This window comes from Crocodylus porosus, unplaced genomic scaffold (assembly GCF_001723895.1).
Source record: "Crocodylus porosus isolate Cpor-Errol unplaced genomic scaffold, CroPor_comp1, whole genome shotgun sequence".
In the NCBI taxonomy this organism is placed as follows: domain Eukaryota; kingdom Metazoa; phylum Chordata; order Crocodylia; family Crocodylidae; genus Crocodylus; species Crocodylus porosus.
Genome location: NW_017728932.1, coordinates 17863446 through 17884744, shown reverse-complemented (window position 1 = coordinate 17884744; position 21299 = coordinate 17863446). Strand labels below are relative to the sequence as shown.

General features: G+C 45.6%; 1 protein-coding gene across 4 annotated transcripts in view; it reads right to left on the bottom strand.

Annotated features, from left to right (window-relative positions):
- Positions 1 to 21299, bottom strand: part of PITPNA (phosphatidylinositol transfer protein alpha) — a 28232-nt gene that overhangs the window by 6757 nt on the left and 176 nt on the right. The window contains exons 1-9 of one of the 4 annotated variants that reach the window (XM_019545876.1): positions 19420 to 19477; positions 18820 to 18916; positions 18491 to 18521; positions 10352 to 10497; positions 9351 to 9442; positions 5359 to 5366; positions 4321 to 4395; positions 3316 to 3399; positions 45 to 122 (exon numbers count right to left, since the gene is read on the bottom strand). In XM_019545876.1, coding sequence (XP_019401421.1) covers positions 45 to 122; positions 3316 to 3399; positions 4321 to 4395; positions 5359 to 5366; positions 9351 to 9442; positions 10352 to 10497; positions 18491 to 18521; positions 18820 to 18916; positions 19420 to 19462 — 654 coding nt within the window. In that variant the 5' untranslated portion in view covers positions 19463 to 19477. Of the gene's footprint in view, positions 1 to 44; positions 123 to 3315; positions 3400 to 4320; positions 4396 to 5358; positions 5367 to 9350; positions 9443 to 10351; positions 10498 to 18490; positions 18522 to 18819; positions 18981 to 19419; positions 19547 to 21299 lie in introns of those variants that run through there. The other 3 variants (XM_019545877.1, XM_019545875.1, XM_019545878.1) reach the window with 3 other exon arrangements.

Sequence of the window (21299 nt, the reverse complement as noted above, 5' to 3'; positions counted from 1 at the left end):
GTCATGATAACAAATGTCATGCACAGAAATAATGAAATCCACACCTTCCAGTTGGTGCCTAGAGGTCCACGTCCAGTCTTGACAGATTTAAACTTTGCTGGATCTTCTTCTGGTTTGTAATCCTGTCATACAGACAAACAAAGCTTAACCACAATTACTTCAGAAGAGTGCAGCAGCATCTCAGCATTGCACAGTGCTTCACGCTCCTGTACTCAGTTAACATCCTCAAAGTCCTTCTCGGGACCACTTTTCACAAGGATTAAAAAAATAGCCAAAGACTACTTTAAAAACCTAATTCATCCTCCCTTTTCCCTATGCTGTGCCCTAGCTGTGTCAAAGCATGATCAAGTTCATTCCCCTTGTTACCCCACCAAAACAATTGGTATATGGTATCTGCTATGAGACTGTACACAGCTTGTGGGGTATCCCACACATGGGGTAGGGCTGTGGCTGTCTGGGCAGGTGTCTTATATATGTGCCAGCACCAGTTTCAGTAACTGCTACACAAACAGCATAGTTCCCTTGTCAGAACACTCTCCCTTGTACTTGTGCTTACGATGCATCCCTTCTTTTCAATAGCTTATAATACAAATTTTCCACAGCAACTGCTTTGGGACTCCAGCTTCTTATAATGACACAGCCGAGTTGAATTAGAAGCCAAAGTCCATTGAGCAGTTTAAGTATTGGATATTCCAGCATGCAGAGCTGCACTACAGCTGTAGTGAGACAAACTAAGAATGCCGCATCACCAACTCTCAGTAGGTGTCTGGAGATATTTAGTGCTTCTTAAAAATCTCAGCTTCCTCAAGTCCTATAGTCAAGTGAAAGTCTAACTCTTCATTAAAAGAAGCTTACCCCAATAGGCAGAGAAAAGCTGGAAGACATGATCAAAGTGTATGCAAAAGGCTCCCCACCCAATGCCAAATAAAAAATGGCAAGTGGTGGTTTTCTTATCTATTACAAATCACAGCTACTGGGCTTTAGTGACACTCTGGGTATCACCGGAATACTGAGAGCACGGAAATGCTGTAGAACAGAAAATCCAGCAAGTTTCATTCACAGATCCATAACTAATGCACCTATGGCACCCCATCAGAAACACTGGCTTATAGAAAGTAAGACTGAGAGACTTTGTGAGGTCATGTAGTCTAGCCCCATGACCAAGGTAGGATTATCCGACTAAACCACCCCAGCCAAGCGTCTGTCTAACCTGCTCTTGAAAAATTCCAGGGATGAAGTTACAGGATTTAACTCAGATAAGAGCTCAGCAACCAGCCTAATACTGGAAAACATAGGGTGCCGCCTATACACGAGCCAGGATGCTGCTCCGACATGCTGTAATTAAAGCACATCAAAGCAGACTATTAATAGTGTCTGCTGGAGCGTGGCAATTACCGCACTCCAGCCAGTCTCCGCATCTTGCATCAGCGCCCCCACATTTCAGCATGGCAGCAGGGACACTTTATCTAAAGGTTGTTTGACGAGCTTTATCTAAAGCACCCCCCGCCACCTTTTTGAAGAGCAGGGATGCCGATGCACGAGATGTTCTGGGCACTATAATCAGAGCGGCTCTCAGAGCTGCTCTAAATAAGGCACCTGCTCCCCCCCGCCCCGCACTCCTGGAGCACGTGTAAAAATATTAATACAAGCCAGGATGAATCTCAGTCTGTTCTGATGCAAGGCAAGTACCAATGTCATTTTTTATTACTCAAGCTGAGCATGTTTGAGTTGGAAACTAGAACAGTAGATGGGAAACTTCACAATCCCATTTTTACACTGGCAGTTTTCAAGGTAGAAATAAGGTCTTACAGTTTCTTGGCAATTGTAGCACTTTGTAAAACAGGGCATTAATTACATGATTGCACAAAACAAGTGCTGTAATATAAACACCACATCTGTTGTGGATCTAAGTTGGAAGAAGGTTGTTAAAAAAAAGTACAACTTATTTACTCAGTCATACTGTTGTATTATAGGGAGAGGAAATGAGCAGTCATTTCATTCTATTGCTTGTTGTATACATGCCACCTTGGTCACGCAGTGAGGGGCTGGTGTTGTTGTGCCTTGTTGAACCTTGTAGCGAAGTAGATTTAATAAGCATAATAGTAAAGCTTCAGGCTTGCTCCGAGTGGAAAGATTTATGGGTTCACACTTTTAGCATTTTAGAGGCCTGGCAAAGTAGAGTGTGTTTTAAAACAAGTTGGAAAACTGTAGCCATTGACATTAAGTGATTTGGATTCTTGTCTTCTGGCAAGTGACACAACAGTATTATATAACAATCTATCAACATGAGAAAGCAATTGAGAAAGGAACTTAAACGAGGTGTTATTTCAAGTGCAAAGGTCTGAGCAATATTTTTAAAAATATATTAAATTCAGGTCTAATATCACAACTGTCATAGGTTGTCCTTGGCATCAGTCATAAAAGAAGCCATTTGATCTAGCTGATTTGGACTCTCCCATTTTCCCTCCACTGCTTGAAAAGTGGAGGTGGAAACAGGAGCAAGTCAAACCAGGTACTAAAAGTAATTTTCCCCACCCCTCACACACTTTTTCCTACATGTTTGTGCAAACCTCCTTCCCGTGTTCAAACTCCCTGTTCAAGGACATTACACATCACTGCATGATTCTGCATACTTCTTTCCCACAGTTTGAAGTCATGATCTAGGCCAGTGGTGGCCAACCTCTTCACCCTGTGGCCAGATAAGTGGTGCCAGTTTGGTTCATGGGTACCAATCCAGCACACAGTACTGGCCCAGCCAGGGCCCAATCCCAACACACGCAGGGCTTCAAAATTTATCTGTGGGGGAGCAGTGGCAGAGTTAATTGCCACCACTCCCCCACCACATGTACAGACCTGAAGGGAGCCCTGTGGACTGGATGACATGACTCCTCAGGTTGGATGGCCCACAAGCCACGGTGTACAGCACCCCCTGCTGTAGGATCTAAGCTCTCCAGGGGAGTGACAGCGTCACTCCTTGCTGTGACAAAGTGTTCTGAACAACTTTAGTGCTACATGGAGATAAACCATAGAGTGAAACAAGTATTTTTACTATGCCCGCCCACCACTGCAGAATGTGGCCATTAGATATGCAGTTATAAGTGTCCATCGGAACTGTCCATAATTGCCTTTTTTTCCCCTGCCGCATAGTCTGCATTGCCCCGCTTAAAGAACACTCGTCTTCCTCCCTGCCTCCTCTCTCTTTACCACCCAGTTCCTGAAGGCTGTGGCAGGTTTCAGACAGTACAGTTGCAGATATCATTCTTCGGACATACTAAATGCCCATCACATCAAAGAACTCTTACCCACCTACCATACCTTGGGAAGCACTTGACTCCGATCTGCTATGTCTATATAAATTGCTTCTACATTCTTCCATACATCCGGCTCCAGTTTGTGAACCTGCAGAAGTGGTAGCCAGATCTGTAATTCACAGCTGCATAGCCCTCCTACTGCAAATTACCGTAAAGAGCAGAGACAGAGAGAGAGATCCAAGCACCTGATGCTCTCTTCTCCAGGGTGAGAGTAAAAAGGCAGTCATCAGCAATACAGAAACATGAATTCAGCAAAGGAAATGAACACCGAGGTAAACATGCATACCAACAACAATTTCTGCACAGCAGCTGTGATGGCACAATTTCAATAAGCATCCGTTTGCTTCACAAGAACATAAGAAAAGCTATACTGGGTGAGACCCCAAGTCCACCTAGCCCAGTATTGTGGCATAGAGCAAAGCAAAGGGAAAAAATATTCAGGGCCTATTCAAACCGATCTGTCACTTACTCATCTTCCCTTACATCTTCCAGAAGTAAGAGAGACCACAGTCCTATATCACGTTTAACACCCACTGATGAACCTATCCTCTTTTGAACCTGGTTAGATTGTAAGCCTCTACAACATCAGCTTGTGGCAAAGAGCTCCATAAGTGAATTGCATGCTGTGTTAAACAACTTCCTTTCCTTTGTCCGAAATGGTTCATTGCATGTCCCCTAGTGCTAGTACTGAGAGAGATGGCAAATAAGAGATTCTTATTTATCTTCTCCACACCATTCATGGCCTCTATCATACCACCCAGGTCTCTCCTTTCTAAGCTAAAAAGTCCTAGCCATTTGTGCTCTCCCAAGTCTCTAACCATCCCTGTTGCCCAGAGTAGCCAGGAGGGTTCTCAGAGGCCATGGTCTCCCTTGTTAGCCTGGCATAAGCTGCACTGATTCAAAGAACATGAAGAGAATGAAAACAGATTACAGTACCACAATACAGAATTCAAGCAGGACAAGCAACATATCTAACCATTTAGCACCTCAAAGTCCCGCATGTACTTACATTCTCCTGTGTGCCAAGGTCTGGTTTGTGCCAGGTTTCAATTTTGATAAGAAAGTCATCTTTCATGTACTCATTCTGCCAGAGAAAGAAGAGCATTTGGCTGTTTGCTTTGACTCAAGAGACTACTGTTATCTTATTATTAACCGAACTGCGGTACTGAAGTCTTCCCAGTTACCATCCCTGGGTTAGACTGTGCAGATATCAGGACTTTGATTCTTGCCTGTGTAAGCATTTCTGAAAGCACCCTACAATGTTACCAATTGGGAGGTGCAAGAATAAATGCGTGTGAAGCTATGCACATGCAAAACACTTGTGCTTCACTGCTCCAGAGCAAGACTTTTTTAAGTACGGGTAAAGAAACACGAAAGAGAAGACTGTTTAACAGACAGTTGAGACACTGTCACTCTCAATACTGTTTCAATTAGATCACAGGGGTGGAAGAGGGCAGAAGTTGCCTTTCTAAAGATAGTATATTGATCCAGCACTGGATTTGAGACTGCCCCTATAGATGTGGTCCTCTGTCTGTAAATCAGTGTGGCATGCAGAGCTTTTTCCTCCGCTAGTTTCATGCCAGTGAGCAAAATAATTCAGCTTCTAGCAGTGACGACTAGCAAGAGAGGAGTCTAGAGGTGCCACTTCATAACTGCAAAAGCATCGGGGGTGTTAAAAGACAGTAGAAAGTAAAGAAGCACTTGCTATATAAAGACAACACAAATAATAATTCAAAAGGCAAATCACTCCTAGCACCACACTGCACAAGGGAAGCCATGGATTTGCCCTGTTTAGCTCATTGATTTTCTATAATATTTAGTTCCACTGCATTCAGTGTCCTGTCCCTGCACTAAATGAAGAGGCATCTCTATCCTTTAGTAAGGAGACCCCACAGGAGAATCAGACCCAGTTCCTCACCCATGTGATCCACCAACTGACAAAGTGGCAGTGCCATTAGCTCAAGTCAGGCATAACCCTAGGTGTCTCATTCCAGGCAGGCTGACACACACTTCTAAACAAGAAATCGCTAATAAAAACCATACTTACTGTAATAACTGCTCCAAGAAAGCGACACATGAAAAGAAAGAGATACAGTACTTTAATGAGAAAGACAAGTTACAGCGGCAGCCACCCTCCACCCATTACCGGCAAGAAGGGGACACTTCTGGCAAAGTTCTGGGGAGCTGCCAGTTTTGTTGAAGCAGCAAGCCCAGTAGATCATCTGTCAGAAGTCACTTAGTTCCATCCCGCTGAAAGCCCTCTGCAAATTCTCAGCTATGGTGAAACCCAGAACAGCAGCATTTAATTATGTACTGCCACTGTTTGCACTCTGGACTCCATCCAGCTGGATCAGAGAATGGAATCGGTTTGATCAGCTGACTATATTTTACCAATTCTCCTTCAGCTTGCAGACAAGAAGCCTCTCTGCAGTTGTGCAAGTGAGTGCACACTGGATGTCAGGCCAGTGCAGACCTCATCACTCCTGGATGTGGTAACTGGACTCCTTGCCCTCTGCATCCCTCTTGCTCACGGTAATCAGACTCCTTGGACAGCGAGTCTCAATTATTCAACAGAGAAAAGCAACCGAAGATCCTGTAACAGCCAGAGTCCAGTCCATCTATCTCAAGGCCTCCCAGCATGTCAGTGTTTCCATTATAAAACACATGGTTTCCAAAGAGTTAAAAGAAGCCAGCAAAATCTGACACTACAACTCGACACTCCATTTCTTCCAAGGAGACTATTTTGTTGAACCAACGTTAAGGTTTTTGACAGACAGGAAGACACCATAACCAGTCTGAGGAGTGTCATATGCACAAGTACAAGTACTCTTGTACCAGCGTAACCTGCACGTGTCCTTATTTAACATGTATGAAATTTTACTTATTTTATACGTGCAGTTATACACACAATAATACCCAGATGAATAACTTTATTTGCTTATATGATTTTTCCATGTTACCTGTGCCTGTAGAATCAGAGTACCTCACAGTGACAGCTCCCTCCCACAGGAGAGAGACTTATCACCCTCCTTCATAAGGAGGGAACACAGGCACAGAGATTAACTGTACAACAGGGCTGGAAAATGAACAAAGGACTCAAGTCACAGCCTAGCTGGGCCACTGGCATCTTTAACTGACACACAGAGAAAAAGGACCATGCAGCTAGTTGCCACGTCCAAAAAGAACAGGCAAGTGACTCATCCAATACAGCAAACAGCAACAACAACAATCATTCTGTGGAAGCGCTTAGGACAGAACAGTCCTCTTCGGAGCCTGTTCACAGGACTCCAACTGCTCTCCCTTCCCGACAGTCTCTACAGAAGGTGCATCTTCTACACTAAGTGAGGAAGGGGCATGCAAAGTAGTCTCACGTACATGGCACCATACCTGTGATCATGTACATTTTAAAAAGTGCACTAGGCTATAGAATTGCAGGTAACCTTAATTCTGACATTCCCTACTCTCAAATACCTCACCATCATTTCAATATTTCCTCAATTATAGGGTATGATGTGAATACCCAGGTCACTATTTAGCTGCAAAAGCAAAGGAAAAAAACAAACAGACATAACCCAGAAAGTGTAAGGCTGTCCCACTGTGCCTCAGACAGATGTTACACTCCATCATGTACAAGGACAGGCAGTCCATGAGCTTTTACAACGGTTGCTTTTTCAGCAATCCAGGTATTCAAGCCCTTACCATGCCAACCCCAACTCAGCTGTGTAGCCTTTTGTGCTGTGCACAAGTAGGATATTAACAAGAGCCCATGCAAACTATTCCACTGGTGACCTAAATACTTGCACTCACCCTTGTAAGGACAAACCACCTACCTAACAGCAGGTAAGTTCTAACCTCCTGCTCTGTATTAATGAACATAATAAAAGGTTCCAGCACTGCATTTCCGAGTATTTAAGTCAGACCTGCAGATTTTCCTGAAACAGATTTTTCTACCAACCCCCGCACAAGTGCTGGTGCAGTCTGCCTTCTGCTCCAGCTCCCACAGTGATGCAATTTCAAACCCATATCAGACTGGCATTAGTTATATTTGGAGGGAACCCACCCCCCTGCAAAAAAAAACAAACAAAAAACCCACCAAAACCACACAAATCTTATGCTGCTGTTCTCAGCTTACCATTCAAGCTATCAAAGTTTGGCCTAGACAGCCATGTATTTGCACTCAGCACATAGGTTATGGCTGGTCTGGAAAGAGGGGCAGAGTACCAGTGGGACAGATGGAGAAATAGTTCAGCTGTTTTCATGCTCTTTGTTAATTCAACAACATTGTGTAAGCTTTTTTTTTTTTTGGGGGGCGGGGAGGGGGGTGGGAAGGGAAGAACAACAATCAGGGTGTAAAGGCTGAACACTTGGTTTTCTTAAATTGGCTGTGAAAAACCAGTACAAATGTTTGCATGATTTCAGGTGCTAGAACATTGTTATGGGATTAAATAGTCTTTACAATGTTTGCGTCCAAACGCTCAGCACAGTTAAGCCAAAAGCAGAAAGTGAAGTCAACTGGTATGTATTCACGATCTACAATGAATGAAAACAAGATGCAATGCATAAAAATGAGAAAAAATAGCTGTGAATAACAGCTACTATTTCAGCATCCTGACTTTTTTCTTAGTAATACAATAAGGCCTTCACAGAAAAAAACAAAACAAAAAACCATGTCCATAACATAACCATACCCCCTTTATATTTTCCTTGTATAGGAACTAACCGTGGTATCTAGGTGCAAGACAAATCTCAGTGAAGCTTTGCTAAATGTAAAAAAGTTGATTAGATATATATGGATAATTGTTCCAACAACTACATAGCATTGGCTATGAATGTCCACTGAAACCGTCATCAGTGAGGGCTCCTCGGTGTTGCGATCATTTGAACTCGCCTCACAGATTTTGGTCTCCTGAAATGCCAACAGGCACAGAGCTCCATGTGATGCACACTTGTACATATCCTCTATATTTGAACACTGTATCAGAAACTTCACCTCAGTGAATGTAGCTGCACAGGTTGGGGTACCCCAGCTTTTTAATTTTTTTTTATTTCTCCAAGTCCCCTGTTAACCTCTCTTTATAAAAATCAAGAGAACTCAATATTAAAAAGCAATTAAACCACCCAGTTAGGAAAATCAAAGTACAAAGGTCATGAAACTATTACATTTACAGCTCCCACAGCCATGCACTTCTGCACACAGCACGTTTACCTTCAAAGAAAATTAACAGCAGAAAGTGTAACCCCAAATATATTATGTAACCATGAGGAGGCCAAGTGACTCTTGCTGTGGGAACCACAATTTAGGAATACCCAAACTGTCTCCATTTCATTCCCCAGCAAGGCAGTGTAAAGAACAGAAAGGAGCTCAGCCACCTCATTACCCCTTCCCGGCAAGCTCCAGACCACAGCACCCGAGTTCAGAAGAGAAGTAACTACACTTGCTAGTAAAGACTTTCAAGTTAGAAGTGTCAAGCTTTGCTCTTCCAAAAAAACAAATGAAGTGGGCTGCTCCAGTCAAGCTTGACTCCCCTTTGATCTCTAATAAAGTTGTTCGCTTTCCCCTACATTAAGACATTTAACCCCAGTACCCTTTCCTGCCATGGCAGGGGGTCGGACTTGATGATCTGCTCAGGTCCCTTCCGACCCGACCGTGAAACTATGAAAAAAACCAGGATTTTCTCTTGCTCCATATCTTTTGCGCTGTACTTGAATACGCAGCAGCTTCTCTCATGTGGTTCTCTCACAGGCCCCAAAACCCATTCCTCCAACCCTACAGTGCAATTGGCGCACACTTCTCTTGCTTTGTGACCTGCTCACCAGCTCTCTGGTCTACCGTGGACACCCTGCTGTTTTTTCATCAAGAACTCTGCAATCTTATATCAGCCATGAACTTGTTGCGACCACTGCTGGCACAAAATTCCTATTTTCCTGGACTGCAGAAAATGGCTCAGAAGACAAATGGAAGGCAGAAGTTGAACCACCACAATGTTCATCCCCAAAGAAGAAAGAGTACCCACAAGCAGCCCTTCCCCTGGCACTCACCAGTCCTGCAGTAAGGGTATGCGTTCCACGCCTTCTCATGGATATTGAGGGCTCCCTCGGGGGCCAACATTCTCACAAACGATGGTACTTTGCTACATCATGTAGAGGGAGAAAGAAAGAGAAACAAAACAAGTTTTTTTTGTTTGTACAAATAAATGCCAGTGGCACTGCTCGAGACACTGAACATACCTACCCTGAAATTTAAACCTCAGTGCCCTATGAGCGTTTATACTTGTGTGACTGCCTCCGTAATTGCTAAGATCCCTTTAGACACCAGCTGAATGCACAAGGGTTAAGGGACACCCCACATTTGTGCAGTACAGCAGAGCAAGGCTTCACTTGATAAACACAGGCTGATACCTTGGAAGCATTTTTCTAGCCAAGTTTCACAGTTAAAATGCTGACAAAACGAACTATAAGTAAACTTAGTGGCACCTGGATTTCTCAGGACATTAGCCATGTTTGATACGGAAGGAGAGTCTATTAGTATCACCATTTAGCCCAACTGACCAGTAGCCTGCTCTAATGTCAATGGCTCAACAGCACTGGAAATCCAGTGTTCTTTCCTACTCAGCTTGTGACTGCTATTTCTGCCTAGTCTCCATGACAATGATCTACCGAAGTGTAGAAAGCGTCTGAATTCATCTCTCAAATCCATGCACCAAACTTCGGCAAAAACTGGACTGACAAGCTTTCCTTGGCCTTCTCACCAGCTCACGAGTCCAGGTCCTAGCATCAGCTCTGAACTTCTCTTCCAATGGTAGCCAAGTTCTTTAGTCCCTTTGGTTACTCACTGTCTCAGTGCAACAAGAAATTTCAAGATTCCTCTCTGTAGCAGCAGGCAGGCGAGGTCAATTCCTTACTCCCAGTTGCTATGAATCTACAGAGGTTTGAATGATCTGAAACCTGGGTAGCTCCTTAAATTATTTACCATTTCTCCAGTTTCCCTCCTTTTATTCCCACTCACTGCCAGAAATGGACCATTTCACCACGATATGTACCTCTGCAAGTGGTAGATCTTGTGTGTGTACTGGCCACATTCTCCATCTCTCTCATAGGGTTCATTCACAAGAACTTCCACTCCTTCACCTCCACCAGTTTCGTTTTTGCTGGCTTCTGCCACAGAGTACAGCTGCCCCACTTGATACTGAGGGTAGGAAAGACATTATTGTAGTAGTCATGATTTACAAGGGGTCATTACAGTCATATTGCAAACAGACAGGGACTGAAGTACATGAGATCTCCCACATAATGTTCAATCGTGTTAAATTTAAACCAAAATGAAGAATTCAAGTGACCAGGACTGGACATCTCCTTTATACCTGCTCTGCCTCTAAGCACCATCACATTCATAACTCCCTCTGTAAACTTGGAGGAGAATGTGACCACCAGCCAAGTTATCCCAAACTCTGCCTTAAAGCAACTCAACAAATGAAAAAAGTCATAGATGATCAGGAGTGGGAAAGGACTGGAGCATTTGGCTGACATAAGTGCTGAGAAGAGGCCAGCTGCGCCATATTCAGCCTGATTCATTTCTGTATGACACAAAAACTAGATGCCCCTGCTGCTCAGTTCCGACACACTGTATATGTACTGCAAATGGCAAGTTACCCCCAACAAGGATAGGGCACTTGGGTCCAGGAGGATCCATAAGCACTTTATGATTTGGTCTTGAATCCCATTCTTTATACATTTAACAATGGAATACAGACATCTTTGACTGGCTTTGTTATAGCAGGATCCCCCTTTGGCCTTCCCAATGTGTCCAAAACTGTGGTAAAGAACAATGCAAAGAACATGACCCCGTCCAGCCCCACTTAAAATCCCATCACACAATTCCCATTCACCACCTCAACTAAATTCAAGCTTTTTGTTCTCACCTCTAAGGTCCTTCACAATCTACTTCTCCTCCTCTTCTCTTAGCCTTCCCCCACTCCACCCCTCAGCTAACCCCCCACTTTCTTCCTTCATCCTTCCTCTCTTGCCTTCTGCCTTCACCATCAGCTCCTGGCTGGCAAATTACTCCTAGTTCAAATGTTTGGATCTGCCCCCCCAAAAAAAACAACACTGACCCATCCCTTAGGCAGACACTCTGCACTGTGTCCTCCTTCTGGCCATTGTCATTCAATTCCTAATAGGTAGGACATAGGAGCTTGAACATGCAGCAGCACTGCAGCCTTAGATCATCTTTCAGTCTGCTGAAGACTCATTTGACAGCTGTAGCCTTTCTTCCCATCAGTACTGATCACTAAATTCAAAACTGCTTCCTGCTACATAGATAGCATCTTTCTCTCCCAGATGCCAGTTCTCCCCCAGATGCCTTAGAGAACAACAGAGAGAAATTCAGATGTACAGGCAAGGGAAAAGGCAGATTAAGATGCATGTTCTGGATGGCAGTTGTTGCAAAGAGATCGACTCAACAGCAGCAATGGCAAGTCAATATGCAGGGACAGAGGAGAGAATGCAAAAGCTTGCCAAGAGGGACATAATCAACTGAAAAATCTACACAGGACTTTTCTGAAGCTGATATGCAGTCAGTGGAGCTGCCCCAAGGCAGAAGACATTGGGACATTAGGAGGAAGTGAGATGTTTGGGTTGCAGATGGAAAAGCAACATTTCGAAGAAGTAAAACCATTGCCAAAGGCAGTAAATACAAGGGTCTACTGGAAGAGGTAGCTGGCAAAATTCTAGGTAGACCAAAAATTAGCAATTTTGTTGATGTACAACAAATGCAATGAAACACAATGCCCAAGCCCCACTTTCCTCACCCAGAGAGAGTGAGCACTGCACTAAGGGAGAGGTGAAATTCTGCAGGAGCAGGAACGGGGAGCAGCCGTCACTCCACAGACCTACAGCTCACACTGGAGGAGCAGAGTGCTGATCAACAGCTTCCAACACAAAGGCAGCGAGTGCAGTCCCCACACCCGCTGAGGAGGCAGCAGCAGTTAGGGAAATCATTCTACGTCGTTATTTTAGATTAGAGCAACAAACAGACTCTTAGTCTGACGGGGTTTTTTGCCCTAAAAGGGGTGTTGAAACGAGACCAAATCAGAAAACAAAAGCAAACCCCCATTTCCACCAAATGGAGGGTGATGTGGCAAGGGAATGTCTAGGTCTCTTTTAAGGGTAGCCTGGGAGAAGGCAGAAAGCACGCTAGATGGGAGCCAAACAAGGTGCTCTGCACTAAGGTAGACACCTCCCAGAGCTGTCAAGCAGCACATTTAGCCCATTCATTCACCTGTTAGGAACACTTCTGAACAGACATTTCCTTTAATGAAACAGTTTGTAGAAATCCATCTCCCCTGCCCAGTGTAATGGAAACTGCTGTCAGGTCACTTCAAGTTATATGGGCACCACACACTGCTTCTGAATTAATACTAGGCAGCTCCTTCACCACCACTAGCAGGCTGTGTTTCATCCCGTATCAGCATGCCCCATCTCCTGACATTTCACACACTGCCTTCCTTGCAGCTGCCTAGGGCTGACCCATAAAAACAGAATACTACGCCTGCTTGGAGAAGCTGAGCTGAGCTGCAGAACAGAAGAACAAGAGTTTAAATCAGAAAATGGATTGTGCTTCCCGTATGAGAGACACTGTCAACTTCATGACCGCAACCTAAGAGAGGGGAGGACTGAGTGGCTTCCCTTGCTCAACAGTCTCAGGAGAGGCCTCCAGGCAGCTCAGACTAATCCCCTTTAGTAACACCGTCTCATTCGTCCATTCATCCCTTCCTTTAGATACAAGAGTCAAAGTTCAGGCACTAAGAGGATCAGCCCTGTGGCTTGGCATCTTCACCCTTTAATCTTCCCTGTTATTTCTGATCCTTTAATTCCATTGATACATGGGAAGGAGGCTCAGATAAATTGGTCAGTTAAATAAGAACAGAACCCACAGGGTCTGCTGGGGGCACCAAACAGAAAGGGACTCGGCTCACCAGAAGTCTGAATCCTACTACTGTACGGAGAGCGGGCAACACACCTTGCCCCGTCTTAGCGACTCTCCCTTTTCTTCCACAACCGCCATCTGCCCAGCTGGGTCTGGGTGGCAAGGTCCCTTACAGTGGACTCTGACCCCTGCATATTACCCAGATGGTCTGAATGCAACACAGCCACCCTCCTTGGGAACAGTACCCCACCCTGCCTGGAAGCAGCTCTGAACTCCGTTGCGAAATTTTAACAAGTCTGTGTTTGGCAAGCTCCTTACCATGTAAAAAGAACAGAAAGGCACTAAACTGGTACACACACAGCTCTAACACCGTAACAACGCTTTCCAAGCAGCAGCTCGTCAGACACGCCCCCCCCCACACACACACATACACACACAGCACAGCTCAAGTCCACACACCCAAAGATGGTACAGCAAGTATCAGGAAAGCCAAAGACTCAAGCACCACATGGAAAGAGAGGGGTAATTAGCCATGTTGGCATGAAGTCAGGCAGGGCAGGGCAGCACTTCAGTCTCTAAAGGTGCTACCCTGTTCTGCCTGCCACATGGAAAGGAAAGGTTTTCCAGACAAGAGACAAAACCAGGGAAGCATTTCCAGTCTCCATCATATCCAGGCTGGCCTGGGAGCCTACTAGGCTCTCTTCTTATTCCTTCTACTTCTCCTTCTACTTCTTCTTCCTGGCCCTTCCTCAACCTGCCAGGGCTTCTAGCTCCCTAGTATTCATAGACTGTAACTTATCATCTTATTCGTTACTTGGATAAGTTTAAGTATCAGCCTCGTTTTCCCCATCTCAGAAGCCACTGCTCCTAGGAGTGTCTTGTCTGTGTATTTTCCCCACACCCTCTCCAGCGAGTTAACGGTTTTCTGGGAGAGTAGTGCCCAGAGGTGGAGGATGTGCCCCAAGCACATCACAGCAGACCTATGCAGTGAGGAGTGGTCCACTCTCCACTTCAGCGTATGTCACCTTACAACCACTGCCTTTTTTGCTATTGTATCACACAGGTCAGCCCTTGTCCTCAGATGACTGTTAATACAATAAGTGTCCCACCCGCCAGAACTTGCAGGTTAAAATTTGTACCTATCTGTCAAAACAGAGTTTGATCCAATTTCCCATCTCATCATCCCATCTGTTTCCCCAAGATGCTACATAACCATGGCAGCCATACACAAAACTGAATACATCCCGTTTATGAGAGTGAATAATGCAGGCCCAACAGCACACCAAAGTGGAGGATCCTGACTGAGCTTAATATCACATCAGGATGATGGGTCCAGTGGCCTAAGCAGAAGGCAATACATGCATTCCCTCTTGAGGGATTTTCTGAGGCTTGGTAAACTTTCCCTCTCCTGCAACTCAGAGCATTACTAAGCTCTTGCCACTCCCTCCCACCCCAGGGCCAGCTCTGCCAGATTAAAAAGCAACAAAAACAAAAACAGCCCGTTTATCCCTTAAGCATCACCATTCGCTGCCAAGAGGCTTCATGCAGAGCACAATACAGTGAAATTCAGGCCGCTGAGCATGTTGACATTTTTTAGCCATCCTCTCTGCGACTTCTTAAGTTGCATCCGATGCAGGAAAAGAAGGGAAGCACTCCTCCGGCTCTTTGCATCACCCGCTTCCAAACAGGCTACCAAACAAAGTGAAGGACAATGGGACTCCAGTATCAAGCAAGGTCAGAAGACTCTTCCTCACAAGCGGATGAGTTAGGCTGAGTGGGGTGGGCAGAGACAACACTACCTCTTCCAAAAGACTAGCCAAAGCATTGAGCTTCTTCACGGATCATTAGCTTAGGAGGGTAAATTGCTAGAACCTTATGATGCTTTTCCAGTCTTTATACTAAGATAAGCTTCATCTGGCTACAGCAAGTCCCCTGTTTGTGCTTCACTCTTCCTATGCTGGTTTCTTCAATGCCACGTTTCAGTTCTGTTAGAAGTGGAGGTGTATACATGGGTAAAAAGCTGAGCCCCAGGCAACGCATGGGCTTGCATATTTTGGCATTTTCCGTGCCTCGGTGCAATCAGGTGCCAACTGCCTTTACATAGGCAGGATTTTCAAAGATAATTAGCAGCTTTTCCTAGCACAGGTCCCACTGAGGAAGGGAATGAAGTGACGTGATTTTGCTCACCCTTTATTACTACTGTCAGACTTCCTTCTCTTTTAAACTGCTTGGAAATCTTTCACACATTAAGTATAGGAGATGCAGGTGGGCACTAAGGAAGGACCAGACGTCTGCCACTACCAGCTCTCAGCTTCTGGACCAAGAAGAAAAAAAAAAAAAAGCAAAAAAGCCATCTATAGACACAGTATTACCCTGCCTACTCAAAGGGCTGTCATTAGAAAAGCAAGCGATATCAGCGGATTTCAAGGAGGAATTAACATGAGGCTGCTTTTTCCTCTACTCAAGGGAATATTTCTGTTCTTTTACTAACCAGCCCTGTTGTCAAATCAATATGCTACATATATCTCCATACTTACTTGTCAAGATCAGAAAACCATGAGGCACCAGAAGAGCTAGATTTATCATACTGGCCTAGTGGATGGGCTGCTACAAGAAATCAGGTCACAATTAGGTATGCTAGCAAAGCTCCATAAGCCCAGCCATACCTTACAGCTTTTTTAGTCATGAACAGAAAGCACTTGGCTCTCAGTTTTTACCACAGCAAGCCGTAGACCTCAACAGCTCAAATTAAAAGTTTTATACTACAGCCCACCAAGGAAGAAGTCTATCCCAAGGTAGATTTTCTGCTACACAAAAGTGCTGTGGGACTGGAGTCAGTCATTCACCCTCTAGCTCTGCACATAGTCTCGGGAAGTACGACTGTGCCTGGTAGAATCTCTCTGCAGGAGCAGTGCTGAGGAGCACAAGGGAGAAAGAAGCAATCACCAGATGTGAGGTCAGTCGATGGCAGAGTGCAGATCTCAAGGAACTGCATGAGAAGCAGGTTCTGCACAGCTGTCCAGTGCTCAGTCTCTCCGATGCGAATACCTGTTCCCAGAACCCCCCCTTCTCTCCAGCAGTTAGGACCAGGCATAAGAAAATACAAGTGGAATGTTTTCCCTTCCCCCAAATAAGATCTGCCCAACTGCAAGCCCTAAAAGAGCAGAGACAGTATTTGCTCTGTGTTAGACTTGTCTTATAAAACAGAGAGGCCTTTGATAACATGATTGCTGCAACTGCTCTAAAACACAATTAAGTGCTTTAGGAATTTGAGGGGGGGGACATGTAACCTACTTATTTTGTTCAGAAGTGTGTTTTACTGGACAAAAAGCAATTCACTATGCAGACGGGGCATCTTTGCGAACTCAGGTCTCAAAAAAAGGGGAACAGAACATGTAACTGGAACCCTGAAAAAGAGTTTTTATGGTTGTTCAAAGTCTTATCTGATCATTTTCAGACATTTTGCCTTATCCACCAACTACTCACATAAGCCTCAAGTCAGTGCCTTCCACAGCAGCTAGATTATTGCCAAGTACATAGCACTAATCATTTGTTTAAAAGATTTATATTTCCTTTGCAGGGAAGTCTGTGTTCCCTGGTGTATCAGGCTGTGAACACTCTGGGACAAAGACACTCTTGAACTGTAAACACTGTCAACACTAAAAAAACCAACATCCTAATGCTTAACAGAGATACATAAAGAAGAACAATGCACTGCATTAGGCTGCGCACACAGATCACAATCTGCATTAGAATAACATGCTCACAACGAGGGGTGATCCAAGCCAGTCCTGTTGTCTAGCACCAACAGTGATTGAACTGGTTAAGCAGACAGGACAAGCTTTCCAGTACTGCTACAGGAAGTCAGACCGAGACTCGCGCAATCACATTCTTGGAAAGGGGATCTGTCTCAACTACAGGGAAGCCACTTTCAATATCACCTGCAGAGAAGGAAGGAAACATGAGGTCACTGTGTCAAGACTGAGCATCTATGGGACTCATTGTACCACATCAGTGGACACCAATGTCACATTCTGTATTCTGAGAAAAACTATGTGGCCTGAGCATTTACCCAACAAAAGTAACTCGACGCACCTCTGTACCCGTCTACCAACATGTTCACCATAGCTGATTTACCTGCACTAGGATTGAAGGGGTAATCGCATGTTTGTGCCCAATCTTAGTCTAGGCAGGGCTTAAGGTTTTATCATCATGGCCAAAAGGTATATTTTTAAACAAGTTAGCTTAATCAGATTGAAAGCCTCCTTAACACCTGAAAATCTGATTTCCTGCTTCAGCTCATCCTCTCGTAGCCCACAAAAGAACCTTAGCGCTTGTCTACACAGAAAAGAAAATGATATAAACCAAGGTGGGAATTTAAACCAATGAGAAGTTACTGTGTTCCACAGTGCCCCTAGATGTGCCACAGCCTCGGAATACTTTCCTTGAGTAGAAATGTGGGCACTTATACCAAAAAGCTGCATTTGTATACAGGCCTCATCTTATTCGATATGCACACCTTTGATTTACTTTACAAGTCTACTTGCCAAGCCACAGAAGCCACTTATATCATGGAACAAAGACTGTCCACTCCGTTCCAGTCCGAATTCACTTTAGCTTACATCAGTATAATTGGTGAAACTATTCCACCCAGACATGCCTTCAGCGTGAAGTTTGCAAAGCTGGGTCTACACTAGTGCTGAAGGTGCTGTTATTCATTTTAAATCTTTTTAATCTTTAATCTTCAGCACTGTTAATCTTGAAAACCTCAACATCTAGCTTAAGAGGGCTTATCACTCCAACCTGACAGTTTTAGAACACAAGGGCCCTTGCTCACATAGGTAAGAACAACCTCAGAGTTCATACTACAGCTTCCTCCTTACTTCACAAAGAAAAGCTAATTATGTTAGACAAGGAAGTTGGGCATTGTAACAATCTGGCAAGTCAAGGTTATCTGTTAGTACTTACTGCTTGTCTAAGCATTTTCAACCCAATCAGAAAGCACTTTACAGGACAGTATCGTATCCCTCACCTAGCGAGAGGGGAAATGAAGTTATTTTCCCCAAAGTCTTTCAGTAAGCCAGTGGAAGAGCTAGCCCCATTCTTAAAATTACCAAATCCATTGTTTTAGGATTACCCTGAAGGTGGGTCTCTCTCTGCTTTGCATCCCTTGGCTTTTGGGAACTGGTGGCAAGTGCCAGTACAGTTTTGCTTAAATAAATTCCTGAAAGGAAGCAGCAGGAAAAGGACTTACCTCCTCAACGGACACAGGCAGAACGACACGACTGCAAGAGAACACAAAACAGGTGGTGAACTGCAGCCCTCTTGACCTCCGTGCTTAAAGCACATACCCCCACCACAGACATGGCAGCCCCTGTTCCTGGCTGCTCCCAGACCTCAGCTCATACACCTGGCTATACACCTCCTCCCTTCTAGCACAGCACTTGCTGCTCTCTGCTCCCCAGGCAACTCAAACTGGTCTAGGATAGGATCCATAGGCATAAATGACATAAGAAATCAAACACCAACATGGACTAGACATTTTTCAGGGTGCTCCACTGGCAAATTAATCACTCCACCCACCACTGAATTCCACAGCTGTTTAGCAGGACGCAACACAGTAGCAGTGCCCAAGAGCTTGGCAGGAAGTGAAGCAAGATCCCAGATACAACAGATTCTTCTGAAGGAGGGTTGGAGAAGAGAGGCAGAATATAATTATCTAAATACATTCCAGCTCCATTTCTTAGCAAGACCTGTCATTGGATTTTTACTAGCAGGGAGGGCTAGGTTTTAGGTCTGGCCCAGTTAGCAGCTGCCATACTACCCACAATGCTGGAGCATTTATTTTTTTCAGGGCTGACCTGAAAAAGAATGGAAGACTAGCCATTACTACACTCAATCACAAATACCACTTCCCCTTGGACCCTACAGTTTCCTTGAGGTCTTCTGCAGAAAAGAGAGAGAGACTCAGCACCAACAGGACTGTACAGTGCGAATTGCAAACGCCAAGGGCACTGCAACATTTAACAGAAGGTACTTCAGAAGTAAGAATAAGGAAAGCAGTGGGATAGTTACCCAGTGAGGATGAGGTGGAGATTCAAGACAATCACCACGCGCACAAAAGAAACATTTTGTCTCCATTTTCTATAGGGGACATCCCATATAACTGACAAGAAGCCTTACCTATATTTAAGCGGGAGAAAAAGCCAGTACAAGCAAGAATCATACATCAAGAGCTCAGTGAGCAACTGCTCACCAGGACACTTGAGGGGAAAACCAGGATTAATGGCCACAAACTCCTGGAAGATCAATTCAGGCTCAATATTAGGAAAAACTTCTTCACAGTCTGGGCATCCAGACTGTGGAATATGCTCTCTCCAGAGGTGGTGCAATCGCTGACCCTGGAAGTCTTCAAGAGAAGACTGGACTAGTCACTTTGCCAGGGTCACCTGCCCCCCACCCCCCCATCACCTTTCCTGCCTGGTGCAGAGGGCTGGACCCAAGGATCTTCCGAGGTCCCTTCTGGCCTTACAGTCTACGAAATAGCAGTCACTACCATGCCGATAGCACGGAGGGTTTTACAGAATGAGTTCTGAAGGAGAAAAACAATAAGAACATGGACATAAAAGACGGAATAGGTTTACCAAAGACAGATGATGCCAGCCCAACTCGATTAGATGACCAGTTTCTAAGCAAGTGAAACACAGCAGGCATCAAATACTTTATTCATCAAGACAAGATTATATGGTGATTATATATTAGTTCAGTTGGAAAGGACATGGACTTGTAAAGGACACGTAAGAGTCCGTGTGAGCTGGCTAAATGGAAGATGTGGGGATATAATGAAGTTTCCAATTGCAAGGGTACAGCCTTAAAGAGCAGTCCTGGGACTGATGCAATTTGATGCATTTATCAATAACCCTGGCACCAAAAGTAGGAGCACGCTGATGAAAAGAAGTAGGGAGACAGTTTTAATACCAAAGAGGAGTGGAATATCCCATGGAAAGGATAGAGTGACCTTCAGGACTAGGATAACTGATATGGGATGAAATTAAACAGTATGAAGTGACAAAGGGGAGAGAAAAAAAAAAAGAAAAAAGCCGGGGGGGGATTCAAGCATGTTAGTAATTCACAGGAGGACCATGAGCTACCGTGAACTCGGACTGGAGCAGGGGAGAGAAAGGCCCGCGGGCTTGGAGCAGGAGATGGGGAGAAGCCCAGCTGCGTTTCAGATCGATCTCACTCCGCATATGAAAGGGGGCTGTGTGCCACCCTGTCTGGTCCCCTTCGGCTCTAGTCGACCCCGGGCAGGCGCAGCCCGCGCAGACGACCACGGCCATGGTGTGACCCCACAGGCCTCGCTGCAGTAAGGGTGACCTGTGCTGCGGTGGCCAAGGCCAGCTCTTACATAAGGCTCCTCATCACATTTTGAAGCCTTCACAAAGGAGATCAGTTTTGTTATCTCCTCCCGTAGGAAGTGGGAAGTGAAGCCTTGCATTCAGATTGCCTTCTGGGTCGCACCTTGGCCTCCGAGCCCACAAGATGCGCAGGCAGGCTCCAACACGAAGAGCTCGGACCGGGCTACGAGCTATCGAGGAAGTGCCCCGGGACAGGCGGACAAGCACCGTTACACCCAGCGCTTCCCCGTGAGACACGGTGCAGCCGGCCCGCCGCGCTACAGACAGCTAGACGCGAGCTGCAAACACGGAGGACAACGCTGCAGCCAGCGCGGTTGAGAGAAAGGACAGAGGCAACCCAAGTCCCCCGCAGAGCCGGCGGGGGAGCACCGCAGCATCCCGCCACGACACCGCTCCCTACGAGCCCCGCGCCAGCGGGAGCCCACGTCCCGCGACAAGGCTCGCAGCACGCGTACCGGTGGGACGACCCGGGCGGGAGTCTGCTCCAGCGGGAGCCCCGGCAAGCGAGGGAAACCCCGCCGGACCAGCCAGCGGAGCGGGAGCAGCCTGCGGCGGCGGGGCCGGGCGGGGACGCGAAGCGCACGGAGCTGCAGCACGAGCCCTTCACGCGTCCTCTGCGCGGCGACGGGCCCCGGGCGAGCTCCC